General features: G+C 41.3%; 1 protein-coding gene across 1 annotated transcript; it reads left to right on the top strand.

Annotated features, from left to right (window-relative positions):
* The first annotated feature begins 14,916 nt into the window (after positions 1–14,916).
* MRPL53 (mitochondrial ribosomal protein L53) lies at positions 14,917–20,010 on the top strand. The gene is made up of 3 exons (XM_056854782.1): positions 14,917–15,017; positions 16,728–16,840; positions 19,816–20,010. Exons 1-3 carry the CDS (start codon positions 14,917–14,919, stop codon positions 19,941–19,943), a joined length of 342 nt encoding a protein of 113 aa, XP_056710760.1. The 3' UTR covers positions 19,944–20,010.
* The last annotated feature ends 267 nt before the right edge of the window (positions 20,011–20,277 follow it).

Genomic DNA, 20,277 nt, shown 5'->3' with positions numbered 1-20,277 from the left:
TTCTCTAAATAAATGAAATAATCTGCTTGAAAATCTATAAATCCCAAAACCCAAGCTATTTATGCAAAGCTAGAATAAATAGAAATGTTCTAAATTTTTATTGGCGTAATGCCGCAATAAATGTTTCTTTCTACTAGAAAAGAAATCTCCGGTCCTCATAAGCACATTTCCATTTCAACAATAAGGTGTTTCTGTTACGCTCCAGGTGTAACAAGAAATGGATGATGTTCATTATCATCATTATGAATTGCATAAGCATTTTTATTTAATTACAGGTCGGATATAATTAAGTCAACAGAACACAAGAACAAATTATATCGGGAAAGGATCTTGGAAAAGACACATCAGTTACACTAGCTGCTCCTTCCAAATACGTTTACTACAATAAACAACTGTTTGCTTGTATGATAATAGCATACAGTGGTCAAGATCCATCAAAAGTGGAAGTAATTGAAATTGATAGCTGCAATTAACTGCCTGCATAGGTTTTGATAGGCTAAAACAAAGCTGACTTTAGTTTGGCTGCTGTTATGATTTTTAAGTAAGTAGATACAATACACTTAATCAAGGTTATTTCATATTGAAAGCAATGGAATGGGACATGCAGATCAATCCTAAAAGGATTTACTCACAGGAAAAATCCATGCAGTTCAAGGAGAGTTACTTCTTGGTAAGTGTATAAAAGACTGAAGTTTTAGTTATGTCCTATTTATTTTAACGGTCCTTTTCCGTGACTTTTTACTGCATTGATTGCTGCTTTTGCCTACTTTTTACTACCTGTAAGTTTCTTAGAACCACCAAAGTTCCACTGACATTATGAGAATTAAGCCCACAACTTGATTCTTTATTCTTGTTGATTCACTCAAAGTGATTCAGTGTGCATAACTTTATTTTGTACCCACTTTTTTTATTCTGAAGTACTTTGAATGCCCAGCCAGCCACATTGATTTGCAATTTTTGAAAATAAATGGAGAACTTCACTTGAGCTAGAGCACTATGAACTTGCATTCATTGACCATTTTCACTCATAGCAAATGTAAAGGAAAAACAAAAGGTGGGATTTGGGCATGATCAGTGTGCTTCTTCACCACAGAAAAAACACACAACTGGACCGATACATCTGGGAATTGAGGAAGGGCTATTTCAGTAGACAAAGCCTGGTAAAATGTGTGTTTGGGTTTAATAATGACAACAGTCCATTTTCATCAGTTCACACTTTCAGCGCTCTGTAGAAAGTGAAGCACAATAATCAAAATAACCAGAATAACATCCAGATGTTATTCAACATCCAGATGTTATTCAACAAGAAATGTTGAGCTTTGGGGGCTAGTTTCTAAGGGGCAAATTTACAGAGTATCTGAGTGTGAGTATGGCATTCAGAGATTTTGGATTTATTACCACTTCCTACAGCACAACAAATTATCAAGTGAACAAGACCCAACAGATGCACATAGAAAACTCCAAGTCATACAAATTGTGGGCAGAGTAATCAGCAAGATTACAAAAGGAGTATTTGCTTTACAAAAATATTGGCAAAATGGATGTCTGTGTTTATACAGGGTAAGGCACTTTGTAAGGACAAGCAATCTCCTTAGATTACAGGAAGCTGCAGTTCCTTAAATTGGCTGGTTAGCTGACAATTACCCCAGATGTCATTTGAAATGTTGTGCAATTCTGGATTTGTTCCTGATTCTCATAACAGTGGGGCACATTATTGCATATCAGCAGCTTCTGGTTAATCGTTATGACAGAAATAAAGACATTTGTGGTGCACTCTATATTCTTCTTTGTGTGGCTGAGATACTAACTTAATTGCATCACTCAGTACTTCTCGGGCACTGATTTCTTCTTAGTGCCATATACTATTGAAGGGATTTCACATTAATTGAAAATGTTATTTTGTACATTGGTTATCTTAAAATATGTTTCTCTTTTTATTTACTCCAACACACACAGCTAAGGAAGAAATGTGGTTACAAAACAGCTGTCAAGCATTACTTCTGACAATGATCTGCTCATGCGTGTTACACTAGAACAATCAGTGACCCATTCAAGCCAATGCATTTTCTGTGTTGTAGTGTAGTAATATAAGTGGTTTCTCATCTCTCCTTAGCTCTTCTGAGAATGACGTACTGACTCATAAGAAATATTCAAATATTCTTTGAAATTGAATTTGGAATGTGCATGCCCTGACCTGGAGGCCCCAGGCTACCCCAATCTTGTCAGTTCTCGGAAGCTATGCAGGGTCAGGATTGGTAGTATTTGGATGGGAGACCACCAAGGAAGTCCAGGGTTGCTATGCAGAGGAAGGCAATGGCAAACCACCTCCGTTAGTCTCTTGTCTTGAAACTCCCCTACACACAGGAAAGTGCATGAATTAATCAACTAATTACAGTCTAAAGTAACTAATCTTTATGCTTTTGTATATAGGATCAGACCAAGGTTTATCTAGTCCAGTATGTCATGCCTCTTCCTTCTAATAGCCGCTCTGAGCCCATCCTTTGGGTTGGGGAGGGTGGGGTAAAAATGCAATAAATAAATAAATAAATAAATAAATAAATAAATAAATAAATAATAAAAGGACCAGCCAATTTTCATCAGCATCAGCATTTGCATGAGCTGAAATCTACATTCCTTCTTTTGGCATAGCTTTGTGTCCCATTTATTTTTACACTGCATATGCTTTATTTCTTTGCAAAGCTTGAGACTTATTCTTTGAACTGGAATGAAGAAATAAGTGCCCCCCCTTTTACATAAGGCTTAGATTTAGATAAATCCTCAAAGTTCTACAAGCAGAGTGGAAATAAGGGGTGTTTGCTACGCTGCTCTGTGAAAAAAAAATCTTTTGCTGTGGCTCAGAACACATTTTTGTTTGGAAGTGAGTCCTATTGATTTAAGTTGATTTGCCCAAGATCCCATTAGACTGATCCATCATTACTTATTTAAGAACTTAAAGAGAAAAGGCTGAGGTGAGAGCAAGCAGCAGAGCCTTCTGGCTGCTCTGCCCTCCCTGCCGCCAATTAAGTCTTGCACCTCATTGGACAAAATTTGAGGGGCAGGGAAAATCAACCCATAGCCTAACTGGCTGTAAATCTTACATATTCAAGTACTTAAGTGCAAACTCCGGCTAGATATTCTACAGATAGTTAAACCCAATTTAGAGGGGTTTATAGTAGAACTGCAACAGTTGCAAATTAGGAACCTGTCTGAAGTGACTCATACGCTGATCCACTTTATATTGTAAATTGAGGTAGAAGCACAAACTCTTCTAATGGAGGGATGTTAAATTTTTTTTTGCCTCAAGCCCTTTAGATACTTAATCTGTGTGTTTACTTGATGATGCCAGTACTCACTGGAAAGAGCTCAGTCAAAATCTCTGTCAGTATGTTTTTAGAGAATGCAGATGTAAACCTTACACACCTGCCATTCTGATTACTGAGTGCGAGTTTTCAGCATCCTGTATACTCTAGCTCATGATATGTTTGGACACACACACACACAAAACCCCCAGTGTGTTTCACTGTGCTGCACATAAGAAATGTTCATTACATATTGCATGTATAATGCATTCACTTTAACTGCAATTGCTGCTAAACATAGAACAGGCAGTTGGGTGGCTACTTACAGAACGGGGTAATACAGGAATTTAGTCACACTTGGAATTTCCTGCAAATTACCATGCTGCATAAAAGTGCCTATTCATACAGCTGGAGTTAGGCAGTAGTTGCCATGTAACTTCCAGATTTAGCAAACATTTAGTGTTACCATACCTGTTTTATGCAGTACATACAAACTTGCTTGTATGAGTTTTAATGTTTGTATTTCTACTGAAGTTAATGGTCATGGCTAGCTCATGAGTTTCTAACTCTATGAGAACTTCAGAAGTCTGATTGTTAACATGACTATAAGAAAATGGTAAGTGAATGAAACTCTGGGGCTGATACTGGGGTTTCTCTTCCTCTTGCAGAATTTTAAAACAGAAAGTGACCTTGGACTTTGCAAAGGCCTTTTTCGCACTCAAAGGAACATGTAACGACCATTTTGATCAGTCAGCATTTAGAGCTGCGTGGCATCCCAGCCTGTTCTGCAAATTATATAAATAGCTGAGGATGTTTCATTTAAGTATCTAGTTTGAGCAAAGTATCTGAAAGCAAACTAGTTCAGCCACAATATTTCAAATTTATGAAACAGATGCATCTTTGCAGAGATACCTAAGAACTGCTAGAATCCAGTTACATAGGTGCTCTGCCTTTCTGTAGCTTCTGGACACAATTCAAGAACGGATCTTCACCCATAGAAATCTACCAATGCAACCATAAGCAGAGCTATACTCTGCTAAGCCCATTTACTTCAGTGAACTGAGTCAGAGCCATAGAATCACAGAGTTGGAAAGGACCACCAGGGTCATCTAGTCCAACCCCCTGCACAATGTAGGAAATTCACAACTACCTCCCCCCCACACCCCCATTGTGGTGTAGATCTTAAAATGTTGGATTAGGAATTAGGAGACCCACATTTAAATCCCCAGGGTGACCTGATGTCCCAGAAAATGTAATACAACCATATTCTTCCACGCAAGTTCCAAAAACAAAAATGATATTCATGCACTACCTTTTATTAGGGCCAAGCAAATCGACACAAAACATTGTGCAAGCTTTCTAGATCACCAGATCTCTTCATCAGGATGTTACAAAATTTAAAAAGATAGCAGGGTGAAAAGCAGATTCTTCAAGGGTGGAAAGCAGATTCTTCAAGGGTGGAAAGCAGATTCTTCAAGGTCTTACATTCATCTTCAGAGGAATGCAAGCAGGCAATTAACTTCATTGCTGTTATGTTGTCACCTAATAGCACGTCCTCTGGGAAGTTAAATACATGGATTTCATCCCAAGAGACCACTTTCGTTATTATATACCATCTGAGCCCAGGGTTCATATGTCAGGGCACATACAAAGGCTGTCTTGGCATCTGTAAACCAAAGGTGGTATTCCTTCCTCTGCCAAACCCAAAATTTAAGACTTGCAACAGCACACAGGAAGAAGAGGAAAAAGAGGAAGAGGAAGAAGAGGAGTTGGTTTTTATATGCTGACTTTCTCTGCCACTTAAGGAAGAATCGAACTGGCTTACAATCACCTTCCCTTTCCCTCCCCACAACATACACCCTGTGAGGTAGGTGGGGCTCAGAGAGCTCTAACAGAACTGTGACTAGCCCATGGTCACCCAGCTGGCTTCGTGTTTAGGAGTGTAGGAAACCAACCCGGTTCACCAGATTAGCATCCACCGCTCATGTGGAGGAGTAGGGAATCAAATCCGGTTCTCCAGATTAGAGTCCACCACTCCAAATGGCGCTCTTTTATGTTGTAAACCACCAAAGAACAAATGGAATATCGTGAAGTGAATAGACTCGTTACTCCCCAACTATCTATAGTCAAAAGACTTTAGCATAAATGCTTGTATTGGAAGCAAAATTTTGAAAGGTATGGAAGGTGATGACCATTCCTACCATTTTCAGGGTGGAAATCCTACACTCACAGACTACAATACGCCAGAACAACCAGCCTGAGCCTATGCATACTTACTTGGAAGTAAGTCCCATTATGTTCAGTTGGATTGTCTCTTATATTGTCAGATATTGGGCAGTTATTATATGATAGCAATCATTTGCAACAGGATTATCCTGTGCGGACACGTCAGTCCAGTTGCAAATGACTGATGTGGGGCATAAAAGTAAGGTAAAGGTAAAGGTCCCCTGTGCAAGCACTGGGTCATTCCTGACCCATGGGGTGACGTCACATCCTGACATTTCCAAGGCAGACTTTGTTTGCGGGGTGGTTTGCTAGTGCCTTCCCCAGTCATCTTCCCCTTACCCCCAGCAAGCTGGGTACCCATTTCACCGACCTCGGAAGGATGGAAGGCTGAGTCAACCTTGAGCCAGATACCTGAAATCAACTTCTGTCGGGATCGAACTCAGGTCGTGAGCAGAGCTTTTGACTGCAGCTTAACACTCTGCACCACGGGGCTCCTCGATGTAGGGCAACAACAGCACAATATCCAACAATGTGCAGATGCAAAGTCGGATTGCAACCTAAAACAGCAGGATACCTCTGCTGACTACTGTAACTAATTTAACCTAGCTTTTAGCACCCCCGTACTCTAATCCACAGACAAATCTCAGTCCCTGTAAAGCATGTTGCAGCATTAATACCATGGTACTGTTTTTAAAAAAATGAGGAAGAACAAACAAAAATTATGAAAAATCAATCATTTTAAACAGCACTATCATTTGGAATCTTTATAGGCAAATAATAGTGGTCAGGGTTAAAAGAATTCTGGGGACAGATAAAAGAAGATCCAGAAAACGTTCTAGCATTCTGATCTTTGCGTTCTGTCCTGTTTTGCAGAACTTTCAATTGCAGCGAGGAAGTATGAGCAATTGCAGATCTTCACATGGGTTTTCTTATAGGGAAAAAAGTCTGCTCTACAACAAGAGAGGGAACAACTGGTTACTCGATCCTTGTCATAGTGGTCTGTGGCCATGGCCATCTACTAACAGTTTACAGCTGTAGTTGTCTTGAGAATATGTGTGTTTTGCCACTTCCAGGCAAGAAACAGTTAAGGCTGAGTGAGCAGGACGCCCCCCCCCCAAGCCATCTGGAGACCCTGCCTGAATACCTAACTAAACATTCAGGCCATCTCTCGACTTCCCTCTCTGTGGGACTGATGATCCCAAGGCAACATATATCTTATTCAGAGAGAGCCCGTACAAGGTCATAAATAGTTAATATTGAATCATACATCAGGCCAGAGTAACTTGTTAGATAGGTTATCAATAACAGTATCAGCCACCAGAGAAGAATCAGGAACAATTTAGTTCAGGAAAAAAATGGAAGAGTTGAGGGAAACATGAACCTGAAGCAAAGTCAACTCTGTTTCAGAAACCCAAGCATTACAGCTGAGTAGTGGTTGAAGAATATCACATTAATAAAAGCATGACAAAATGCAAAGGAGCGATATTGAGAAAAAAACAGGCTGCAGTTTGAAAAAAACAACCTAGATTGCTACTTACTGTTTCTGCAAATAGGTTGTGTGAAAGAACAATGACAATCTGAATAGCTTTGATATCTTTTCTTTAATCAGATTAGATCTAAAAAAAATTAAAAATGCAATGCTACATTCAGTAACAACACTTTCAGTAGAAATGGGGGAAATTGATAGGTCTGAAGACATTAAATTTCATTCCCTTTAGGGATATTTGTTTCTCTGCAATGGTAGCCTCCTGTGCAAAGCAGGACTCAAAATTTACCAATAGGTTTAGTATATAATCTATAGATTTATGCCAAAGATCATTATCAGCATAATAACCCAGTTTGTCTGTGCACTCCTAAGGAGAGTTACACCACTGGTCAATGGGTTTAGAAAGTTGTAACTCTGATTAGGATTACTCTGTAAGTAAACACTACTACTCAGCTAGGTCTATTCAATGGGACCTACTTGCAGGAAAGTGTTTTTAGGATTGCACTGTCAAGTCACTCGTGCCATCCTAAGGCTTTGCTGTGGTGGGGAAAGATATAAATTTAATAAAATAACAAGGAAAGTTACAGCCTTCGAATGCCAGTGTCTACAATAGACTTACAAGGACGTACCTCTGTCTAGGATGGCACTGTTGATCTTTCTATGTAAAAGCACAACCCTTTGCTAGCTCCACCAGCAAGTGCTCAGCCAAAATGGGTAGGTTTGTGGCAGTCCACATTCTATTGCAGCACCATAAGTCTTTCAGATCTTTGCAAGCTCTTGGGGAGGGCTAGTTCTCTATCCAGTTTTTTCCAGAAAACCCACAAAAGTGCTGACAAAAGGGTGAATACAGTCTGTAAAGCACTTTATATATGATGAAGGCCATAGAAAATCTGGAGGGCTCTACTTTAATTTTTTTCATTCCTTATTGCTGTTGTGAGTGGTGACTTTGACCTTTTTATTGCCCAACGAAGAATGCAATGTTAGGTGCTTTGCAAATAATAACTAAGGACAATAATATTGGCAAGTCCTATAGTTTATGTCTAATGGAACCAATTTGCAGATAAAATGCTGTAAAGCTTTTCTCATCTGCCAAAGTCTTTGAGACCATTAAACAATGTTATAAGTACACTGATTTAATAGTTCAGTATTTACTAATGTACTACAAGTCTGGAAAGTGTATCTTCTGCCATCTTGTGACAAACAGATGAATTTACAGGTTTTAAGTCACCGTTCTTCAACAGAAGAAATTCAAAGGGAGATTCCCGTTTAAAACTGCTGAACTAGAACTTATTGAGATTTCATTTACTGATGCTTGAACAAAGACCAGGGATTCCTCAGCCATTTATAGAAGTTGATCAAATTAGCAAAACTAGGGAGTATGTTGTAGTGGCTAGAGTGTTGGACTAGGATCTGGGAGACCCAGGTTAGAATTCCCACTCTGCTATGGGAGCTTGCTGGGTGACCTTGGGCCAGTCACACTGTCTCAGCCTAACCTACCTCACAGGGTCATTGTGAGGATAAAATGGAGGAGAGGAGAATGATTTGGGTCCTACTAGGGGTAAAGGCAAAGTATAAACAAAGTAAGAAATCATCAATAAAGGCAGGGTGTAAATCATAATAAAGTCTCTGTACTTTTCTTGATTGCATTAACATTTTTAGAACATAAGAAAGGCCGTGCTGGATCAGACCAAGGCCCATCAAGTCCAGCAGTCTGTTTACACAGTGGCCAACCAGGTGCCTCTAGGAAGCCCCCAAACAAGACGACTGCTGCAGCCCCTAATATAATAGGCATGCTCCTCTGATCCTGGAGAGAACAGGTATGCGTCATGACCAGTATCCATTTTCACTAGTAGCCATGAGTAACCCTCTCCTCCATGAATATGTCCACTCCCCTCTTAGAGCTTTCCAAGTTGGCAGCCATCACCACATCCTGGGGCAGGGAGTTCCACAATTTAGCTATCCATATTTTGTATACTATTATCAGACCTGGGGCCCTGACCTGGATAGCCCAGGCTAACCTGATCTTGTCAGATCTCAGAAGCGAAGCAGGGTCATCCCTGACAAGTATTTGGAGGGGAGACCCCCAAGGAAGATCAGGGTCATGACGCAGAAGCAGACAATGGCAAACCACCTCTTTACATCTCCTGCCTTGAAAACCCCACCAGGGATCGCCATAAGTCAGATGCAACTTGACCGCAAAAAAAACCCAGACCCTAGACTTCTTGCATTTCATGGCCTCTGATCCTGCTTTTTTCTGCATACCACACATCTAGGTTTGCTGAGGGTCCATTGCATGCATCTGAAGCGGCCTCTACTAGTCAAATACGTAGGCTGAAACAATGTATCCATTTTAGACTTGCCTTTTAATAGTCAAAACCTTTGCTTGCCAAGATATCGTGGTGTCCCAGAGTTGTGCTATATAATTTGAAAAATATGTCCCCCAAGAATCTTTGCAGTGTTATGGAGAATGTTTGAGCCCTACTTACAGATCATGCACAAGTACAGTATGCACAATCCAAGATACAGGTTACGCTGTGCAGGCAGGTATAGATACAGGTTACGCTGTGCAGGCAGGAGGTGTTTGAATAATGCGTTTCAAACTCGATGTACATACCATATTTCTACACACACACTCACAAAGTATCCACATTTATTCAGCAAGGTATCATATATCCTTTATGTGTTGATTTTGGTGTTAAACCATTTTCCAGATCCTTAAAAAAAAAAACTATTTTCCACGTCTGTACAAAACTTGGTTTTTTAAAGGCCTATATTACTTCCCCCAGTGGTCCGTGTCAACATATGTCAAAGTTATGCCTAGTCTGCAGTTTGCTAAACAGATCATACTGATCAGAGTGACAGCTAAGTCATGTGATGAGGCTGGTCTGATCCAGTTTGTACAGCCAGGAATGGGGATTTCCAGAATGACTCATCTCAGGTGAACTGCGATTGGTCATGAATGTGTATATAAGTCTGTATAGTGAATGTAAGTTACCTATTGCCTGAACTATATATGCTGGCGAAGCACTTTGATGCTCAGAGCTGTGAATGTTAACAGCCAAAGGACTCTGTGTAGATATTGTAAATAAACTGTACATAGCAGAACTGCGTGGTGTGAAGTTGCTACCAGGTAAACTCCTGAAGTCCAGACAAGCTGTGCGCGACAGGGTTATGGGCCCAGATAGACTGCGCTGAGAGCTGGAGGTTCTATTGGAGTTGGTGAGCTACTGCCGTGAGTTGCTGCTGTGAGCGGTTTGGATGTCTACAGAGGCCAGCGACGCTGAGGACCTTGATGTACAGTCTGCAGACGGGTCAGTTGTTTCTGACAAAGAGTCGGAGGAGGAACCAGGGGAAGATAATCAGCTACTGCCGGTGAGAGAAGATATCATGGCGCAAGCTGTTTCTGCCCTGCTGGTTGATAAACTGACCGCAGATAACTATGCTGTGTGGTCTCTGCGAATGGAGCATTATCTTAAGCGTGAGTCATTGTGGACGTATGTGGATTCTCCCCCACAAGCTCCCACGCCTGAGGAAAGTTTAAAAGACCAGAAGGCATTGGCCACGTTGATATTAAGTGTTGCTGATGACCAGTTGGTGCATGTGGCGGGACAGGGGTCAGCTAAAGATGCCTGGAATAGCCTCAAGGCTGTATATGTGCAAGACACAGCTGGATCTCTTATTTCCCTGATGAGAAGGATTTATAGAAAGACTATGGAGCCAAATGAGAGTGTCAGAGCTCATTTGAACACCTTAGCCACGTATTTTCAACTGCTGGCTCAGAGGGGAAAGCAGATTTCTGACCAGGACCAGGTGTTTATAGTTTTAAGTTCCCTGACGGAGCGTTTCGACCCACTTATCTCAGCCCTTGAATCTGTGGATGCAGCAACATTATCTCTGCAATACCTCACAGGGAGGTTATTATCAGAGGAGACGAGATATATGCAACGGGAGTTGGCAGCCGGCCAGACCGGGAGCTGTGCCAAGCAAGAGATAAGGAAGGATACAAGCCTCAGCTGTGAAGCAAGTAAGCCTATACCAGTGGCGTTACGTGTAAAGAGATGTTTCAGATGTGGGAAAGAGGGACACATTCAAAGATTTTGCCCTGCTGCAAGAAAATACAGAGAAGGAAAAAAGACTCAAGTTGTGACCAAACAGCAAGCTACGCTGGTGAGAGTGAGTCCAGACTCCCTGAATGACTCTTGGATAATTGACTCAGGAGCTTCACAAATATTTGTGAGGGAGGAAAGGCTACTAATGAACTCACATCAATCGGCGTTAGGTCATGTAAGTTTGGCAGATGGACGTTCTGCAACTGTTTCCTGTGAAGGAAGTGTAATGTTTGGAAGTTTAAACCATACATTCAATGATGTGCTTTGTATACCCTCTCTTGAGAAAAACTTATTAAGTATTAGTGCACTAGATTCTGCTGGATTCAGTGTGACTTTCAGAAATAAGTGCTGTAATATTCTCAAAGGTGATAAAATTATGGCAGTGGGGAAATTGAAAGATAATGTGTATGTGCTAGAGAACATGGCAGGTAAAGCACAAACAGTGTTAAATAAAAACCCACACCATAAATGTATACATTTGCTACATAGAAAACTTGGCCATGTGGGTTGGGGTACCTTGAATAAAACTCTTGCCATGCTGGGCAAAGAGAAGGTTGAAGGGTGCAAAACATATTTGGATTGTGATGTGTGCAAGCAAAGTAAATCTAAAGCACACCCAGTTGCACCAAGGAGTGACAGAGTAACAAAAACCCCTCTATATCTTATTCATAGTGATCTGGTAGGCCCTTTCCCAGACAGTATATCTAAAAGAAAATATCTTCTTCTTTTGATAGATGATGCCACAAGGTTCACATGGGTGTATCCCATAGCAAAGAAGTCAGAGGTGTGTGATACTATAAAGATGTGGGCTAACAATGTGCAAAGGCAATTGGGGCATAAAATTTGTAAGTTCCAAAGTGATTTTGGGGGCGAGTACATGTCTGGTGAAATGGCTCATTGGTTTAAGACTCAAGGTATTGAACACAGAATTGCAAATGTATCTATGAGTCAGGAAAATGGTGTTGCAGAGAGAAAGGCAGGAGTACTGCAAACTATGATAAAATCAATGCTACTTGATGCTGGATTGCCAAAAATGTTCTGGGCAGAAGCGGCAAAAAATGCTTGTTATATTTCAAATAGAATTTGGACAAGTGCCACAAATAACATTCCATACAAGGCTTTGTATGGGAAAGATCCCAGTTTGGATCATATCAGGATATTTGGCAGTAAAGCATGGGTAAATATACCACTGAAACAACGGAGGAAAGGTGGTGAAAGAGCAAAAAAGTTGACATTCCTGGGGTATCAGACAGGAATGAAATCTTACCGTTTTGTAAATAACCAGAATGCATTAAGTTTCAGTCGTTCAGCTTCATTCTGTGAGGATGCTAATTGGCCTAAGATACATGCAAACCAATTACCATCCACAGTACTGTTACCTATGAATAATGATTCTGATAACATGCCAGAGGTGAAACAGGAGGTGCAGTCACCAATACATGCAGACTCTGAGAGTGTGCAAAGTGCAGATCAGAGAGCAGTGCCAAGAGTGTCCTCTAGATCTACAAAAGGTATTCCACCTCAAAGGTATGGTGTAACTGCTAACCATGTATTTGTTAAAGTTCCAACTGAGTATGACGATGTGTTAAGTCTAGCCTCAGAAGAGAGAAATGCCTGGCTGCAAGCCATGGAGGCGGAATATCACTCATTGGTGTCAAATGAAGTATTTTCATTATCTGAATTGCCAGCAGATAAGAAAACTCTGAGTTGCCGTTGGTTGTACAGACTCAAAACCTTGCCAAATGGGAATGTTAAATATAAGGCAAGATTAGTTGCGAGGGAATTTACGCAGGTGGTCAGACAGGAAACATCTAGGCCCAATTAAGAATTACCTAGGGGTGCAAGTCTCCAGAAATGAGAATGATTGGTGTGCACTAAGCCAGGAGACTGAAATGTTTGAATACTGAAAGGTTTCATTACTTAAAGAAATGGCTGTGTTTAACAAACGTTTGACTAGGGAGGCGTGTCAACATATGTCAAAGTTATGCCTAGTCTGCAGTTTGCTAAACAGATCATACTGATCAGAGTGACAGCTAAGTCATGTGATGAGGCTGGTCTGATCCAGTTTGTACAGCCAGGAATGGGGATTTCCAGAATGACTCATCTCAGGTGAACTGCGATTGGTCATGAATGTGTATATAAGTCTGTATAGTGAATGTAAGTTACCTATTGCCTGAACTATATATGCTGGCGAAGCACTTTGATGCTCAGAGCTGTGAATGTTAACAGCCAAAGGACTCTGTGTAGATATTGTAAATAAACTGTACATAGCAGAACTGCGTGGTGTGAAGTTGCTACCAGGTAAACTCCTGAAGTCCAGACAAGCTGTGCGCGACAGTCCGTCCTTTGGCTGCTATGATCAAACAATATGATTTTCAAATCCTGTCTCCCTCCTTTTCCCTTGAATGCCCCCAGTAATGTTACCATCAGGCTTACAGAAATCTACAGATACACTACTTTGAATAATTCCACCTGCATTCCTTTTTTAAACATGGTTAAATATTTGTTTGTTTATCCTTCCCTACTCCCATTCCATGATATTGCTCTACTGCAACTGCCTGGGTTTGCAGGACGCCTTCTTCCTTAAAAAACGACACAGCACTGCTGGCAGAGAAAATTTCAGCAGGCGCGAATCCTATTCTCGTTCATCCCTCTGCGCTTCACTGCAGTTGAAGTTATCAAAAAGGGAACCAGCTTCTGGGGCGGGCGTGGACTTTTGAGTCAGCTCGAAACTATGGCTAAAGCTGACGCCTGAACGTCAAACCACTGGGATTGGACATACACACAAACTCACACGCACGAGCAGCTGCTTCTCAGCTAGGTTCCAAACCCAGCTGCGAAATCATTGTTTCTGCAATGCCAATTTTCCCCGCAGAGCAGCTCCCCTACTAGATTCCAAGGCAAGCTGTAAAGCCATATTTTGGGGTCTAGGGACGCCCAACCCCTCTTCTTTTTTTTATAACATTTTTTATATTACAGTAGTTTCCATCATTCATTGAGATAATTATATGACATTAACAATATTTCTCTATTCTATATAACTAATTAATTCATATATTTACGTTGACTTCCCCTCTCTCCTCCTCTATCTTTTTGATAACTTTATTGTCCCCTTTGCACTTAATTTCCTATTCAATACAATACTTCATATATAAATCAGGTTGCAATTCTTAAAATCTAAATCATTAATCTTAACAGTATTTCTACCTTAATCAACTGAATTAGAACCCAACATAATCCTCAATACTTCCCAATTTAAATGCATTTTGACAATATATAGTCCATGCCTCCCATTCTCCCACAAATTCTTTATTCTCCTTTTGATTTACTAATGCCGTAAGTGGAGCCATTTCTGCTAGTTCCAACCTTTTATTTATCCAGCCCATCTTATCCGGTATCTCTGAAAGTTTCCATTTTGCTGCATAAACCAATCGGGCAGCTGTAGCGGCATATAGCAAAGAAAGATCTCGCCCAACCCCTCTTCGAGGCACGAATTAACTGCACATAACAAAACCTTTTTTCTTTTTAAGGAACGTCAAGAAATGCAGATTTCTAGCAAGGTTCCTGCTGCGCGACGGCGCCGGTCTGGTTCGCCGCGTTAACAAACAGGAGGTCCAAAGAACCATCGAATCAGCTCGCGCAGAGCGACTGAAGAGCCGAGCCGAGGCTCCGCCCACAAGCAATGGGAGGTGGCAGCGGCGGCTTCTTCTTTCTTGACGGGCGCGACGGAACTCTGGGAATTGTAGTCTTCCGGCAGTCGCCGCCCGCCGCTCCTGGCAGGGCGGAGCAAAGGAAGATGGCGTTCGTGCTGCCCAAAAAGGCCGGCGTGGCACTCAAGCAGGTGAAGAGCATCGTGGTCCGCTTCTGCCCCTTCGAGTCCAACGTGGAAAGCACCAGGTGAGGAGACCGTCTGTAGCACGTGTATTGGAAAAGGGCAAGAGCCCAGTAGCACCTTAAAGGCTAACAAAAATATTTCCTGGCAGGGTTATGAGCTTTCGTGAGCCGCAGCTCACTTCTTCAGATACAGCTAGAACGTGAATCCATCTGTCTTTAAGTAGAGGAGAGGGAATTCAGACAAGCATTAGTTTGTCAATGTGAATAGCAGGCGTGATGGGATGAGGTGTGGTATGCAGAAGAGTCTGTGATGTCCAGGGGAGAGATGGGTGTGGAGAAATCAGCATTGGTAATGAGCCTTGAATGCAAGGTCTGTATTCAGCCCAGGTCAATGCATTGTCTTTAGTTTGAATGTAGCACATGTATGTTTTGCATCCATCGCCTTCTAAGGTTGCTTCTCTGGGTTGGGAAACACCTGGAGATTGGGTTGGGGGGAGCCTGAGGAGGGTGGGGTTTGGGGGAGGGACCTTAGCTGGGTGTAATACCACAGAGTCCACCTTCTAAAGTGGCCGTGTTCTCCAGATGAACTGATCTCTGTCGCCTGGAGATCAGTTGTAATCCCAGGAGAGCTCCAGCTGCCACCTGGAAGTTGGCAACCCCAGTCAACTTTCCCTGGGTCTCAGCCACGCATTTCTGAAACAGAAATAAGATGGCAGGGGTCAAGAGTCTCTTTTCCCCTTGTAAATGCTTCTCTAACTAAAGACAGATTCAGCAGCTGAAACTTTTTTTGAAATGAAAATGCAGTGCTGTTGAGGCGGGGAGCTTTTCCTGTTGTTCTGTAGGGTTTAAAGGGCTCAGATCTCCACTCAGGAAAAAGGTAACAGCCATAGGTCATCTTGCCTTGAAGGCGCACTTTGTGAGCTATTAAACTGACTGGCACCAAAAACCAGGTGAACCATGGGCTTTGGTTATTGTGTGGTGAAGGAAGTGCTTTTTGTATCTGGTCAATGTGCATATGCTGAGAATGGATCTCAGCGGCTGTCAGATGGTTCCATGACACAGCCCTACTCTGGTCATAACTACACAATATGCCTGAGATGGTTTGGGCCTTGCTTGTGCAACCAGACTCAATAGTCTGACAGACCCTTAGACCCTTCCCCTGACTTAAAATTTTTGTAACTAGTATGGCTGGATGGCAGTGGATTCAGGCCAGAATCTTGACAGTACAGGCCGTAATAGCTGGGGTTTGCAGCACTCTTACTTTGGGTGTTTTCTAATAGTAAATGTATTCTACTGGGATTCTTTAAAATGCCACTTATTCATTTAATTTTGTAAGTTAAAAAACAATTCTTGTCCCATCGTAAAATAGGAACCTACTTACAATAAGCTGTACGTAGCAGGATAGACCACAGTTTCTAATCATTTAGCCAAGTAAGTTTGTAAACCACATTGCACCGTGCAACCCTATTATCTGTGCAGAAAAGCCCTCTTGAATAATTCAGTTTTGCATAGTTTGCAGAAAGCCAGGAGAGACTGCTGACCTTCTTGGGTGGGCCATTTCATAAGCCGCAGTGGAGAAAGCATGGTATGGGTAATTGTTGATTATGCCCAATAGCAGGTTGGCAGCTGCAGAAGCCCCTGCTGATATGAGCAAAGTTGTCATGGCTGAGCATTGCGGGCAGAGGCAGTCCTGCAATTAAGAGGGGCAAAGACCATGAAGGGCTTTGTATGTTCTTTGTGGCACTGATCTATGTTTCCATATTCCCTGATCAGAAACTTCCTCCAATGTTTGCACACGAAAAAAGCCTATGCGTCCAACAACAACTGTGACTTGAAAACAGAAGTGAAACACGATGGATCAGAACCAGTAATAAACATTCTATTTGGTAAGATAATAATCCCTCTTTTAGAGCTTGAAGCAGGGGCTCTTAAAACAGTAGTCTGCCTCCTTTTGACCTGACTAAAAATGTTCTTAAGCTTTTATGTTTTTATGTTTATGCAATTTATATGCGTTTAATGTTTAAATGTTAATGGTTGCAGCTCTCTTTGGATTTATTATTTATTTACTCTGTTGCAAAGCTGAATGCTTCAGCAGCTAGGCCGTTGTCTAAAGAATAACCTGTCCCCAAGATTTCAAGAGCAACCCTTCCTTGTCTGAAAAATCATAACTCTTCCTTGGCTTTGCATTTCAGAAAAGTGAGTCCCAACCTATTTTACTTGAGGGTCCTCATAGAGAAAAACCAAACTATTCTCAACCCAGTATATTTCTCAAATGTGTATTTTTTTTCTTGCTCATATTCCTTTGTTTTAAAAACCATTGTAACCTTTGGCAGCATCTGTTGCTTTTCTCAGAAGCTGATGATGCATGATAAAAGCACAGGCTCCAGCGTGGTGTAGTGGTTAAGAGTGGTGGTTTGGAACGGTGGAGTCTGATCTGGAGACTCCCTACTCCTCCACATGATTCCCCACTCCTCCACAGATGCGGTGGAGGCTAATCTGGTGAATTTGATTTGTTTCCCCACTCCTACACATGAAGCCAGCTGGGTGACCTTGGGCAAGTCACACTCTCTCAACCTCACCTACCTCACAAGGTGTCTGTGAGGGGAAGGGAAGGTGATTGTAAGCCGGTTTGAGTCTTCCTTAAGTGGTAGAGAAAGTCGGCATATAAAAACCAACTCTTCTTCTTCTCTTGATGTGTCATCAGAACCTTGTTACCATCCTTCTCTCTGGTGCAGCAACCTTTTCTTTCTGTGAGCCATGCAAAGAGGCGAGAACTTGATCATCACCCTTAAGTCTTTCTGAGCTGTCACGCAGGTGATGAAAGTAAAGAGAAATAGAGAAAAGTGCAGGGATGCCACCTTGTGACAGTACGCTTGGAGGCCGCTAGGTGGCTCAATGTAGCTTTCAAACAGTGATTTGAGAAATGAAGTTACTCTAATAGTGGCCGAAGCATGCTGCTGAAAAATGGTATTAATAATATTTATAGCTACAGTTAACTCCTGAGCTTCCCTGACCAGACCACATGCATGCTGAATAAGAAGATGCTGCCTGTCCCAACCTCCACTGACCGTTCATTGTGCAAAATATAACCAGAAGGCTGTCATCAGACACATTATACCATTATTGCCAATAGATAATCATAAATGTATGGCTGCTCTGAGGTGAGACCCAAACCATTCTTCAGCCAAAGGAATTGATTCTAACATTTTGAAATCTCCCATGCCCCAAAACTTCCACCATTTGTCACAGGCCTTTCTCCCCCAAATGTCGACTCTTGGAATCTATCAAATGCCCAGTTTTTGGTCCAGAGAAAATTAAGTCTGGCTTGTGAATTTAATACCACCTGTTTAATAGAAACGTTTTTACATAAAAACATTTCTAGGAAATAGAAATTGATTCCAAGAGACTTAGAAGTAATAACTTGTTGGTTATTAATCACCCATTTCTGTACCCTTAGTCACTTGCCCAAATCAGCAGTTCTAGTTTTAAAGTAATTAATGGAGACCAGTAATCTCACATTTTAAAAATAGGCTTCATAAGTCATTGAGTATAGGACAGTGCAATCCTAAGAAGACTTCAGTGGACTTAGACTATAACTCTGTTTAGAACTGCAGTTTAGAAGTATTACCATTTCATCAACTGATAAATGACAACACTTTATAATTCTGAGGAAGAGGCGAGGATAAGGATCTGAAGGTTCTTTGACAATGTTATTGACAAATAAGAAGGAGAGTCAACAACAGGTGCATGTTCTTGGTAATGTATTTTCTGCCCTTAGCTTTAATGTTTGCTGACCATGCAAGTCATCCTGGTCATCTCCAAGTCCCTATTTGTTACCATGCTATATACATTATCATGCTAATTGGCCACCATCAACTCCCCCAGTCTTAGAAGTTGGAAAAAGGCTTTCAGGATCATGAAATGTAATAGTGTCCAATAACCATAATTTCTTGGCTTGTATGTTATGTTTACAGTGTGAAAGCTGGTGTTTTAGAAAGTTGGGTACAACTCACGTGAGCAAAAAAATAGTTTGTTGAAACAGCCCTGAAGTCTTCATTTTATTCATTTTTATTCATACTTTTAAAATCAGCTTCACCCTCTTAGCCTCTCTATTTCACCTGGAGGGGTGACAGACTGTGGGGATTAAAGAATATTAAAACCTCCCCTCAGCTACTGGTGACAGGAAAATTTGTGAGGGTTTGAAAAAAGGGGGAACAAGAACCACCTCACCTCCCACACCCCACCCCAGAAAAGCTGGTGTGGTGTGGTGGTTAAGAGTGGCGGACTCTAATCTGGAGAACTGGGTTCAATTCCCCGCTCCTCCACATGAAGCCTGCTGGGTGACCTTGGGCCAGTCATAGTTCTCTCAGAACTTGCTCAGCCCCCACGGAGGCAAACCACCTCAGAACATCTCTTGCCTTGAAAACCCTATGGGGTCGCCATAAGTCATCTTTGACTTGACGGCACACATATACACAACACTATTAGTGTAGCATTCAACACATGATGAGTGTTTCTGTTGAGAGGAAAAATCAGTAGCATGAACATGTGCATATTTGGTGCACAAACTGGCCTGCTTGGATCCTGGCTTCTTGTATTTACTACCTCAAATTTATCAGTGGTCAAACAATAGGTTGTCAATGCAAATACATTATCCTAAGTAATCACATTCTAGAAAGCAGTATGATAGGACTAAATGTGATCTCTGTGCAGTTAGCTTGAATTATCTGTATTTACTAAAATTAGATTGTATTGAGTACATTTAGCCAAGAGCAAGGGACCATGCATTCATTTAGCCATTTTTAATTCATATCTTCACTTCACCCCTTCTGTATTGTAAATTGTACTATTTCCTTTACAGCTGATGGTGACCGACTGGTTATGAAAGGCGCCAACTTGACAGTTAGAGAAATGTTGAAGGCATTCAACTCTAAGTGTGCAGCCAAGGAACTGAAGATACAAGAGAAAACTCAGACAAAAAGTGCCTGAAAGCCATCAATATTTGAAGCCAGCATTTAATATGAATATGCAAATGACTTTTCATTCAGAATAATGGAGACTTGACATGGGTAAGGATGGAATGCAGATCAGTTCTGACTAATGACTGGAAAAGTATTTTTGAACTGTTCGGTTAAAGGTAAATTCTAGACAAGGGAAACACTCAAATTTAGCTATTGTATGACCATCCAATATTGGTTCCCAAGTTATATCTAGTAAGTAGTCAGCCCTTTTCATGAGTCGGCTGATAAATGCTGTTTTTGTAAGCAACAAATCTTAATAATTAAAAAGGATTTATTGGTCTAGGCTCTGAAACAAAGTGTTT

This window comes from Euleptes europaea, chromosome 8, assembly GCF_029931775.1.
Source record: "Euleptes europaea isolate rEulEur1 chromosome 8, rEulEur1.hap1, whole genome shotgun sequence".
NCBI classification, from domain to species: Eukaryota; Metazoa; Chordata; class Lepidosauria; order Squamata; family Sphaerodactylidae; genus Euleptes; species Euleptes europaea.
The sequence above is the reverse complement of the archived record's forward strand: the minus strand, read 5'-3'. Positions and strand labels throughout refer to the sequence as shown.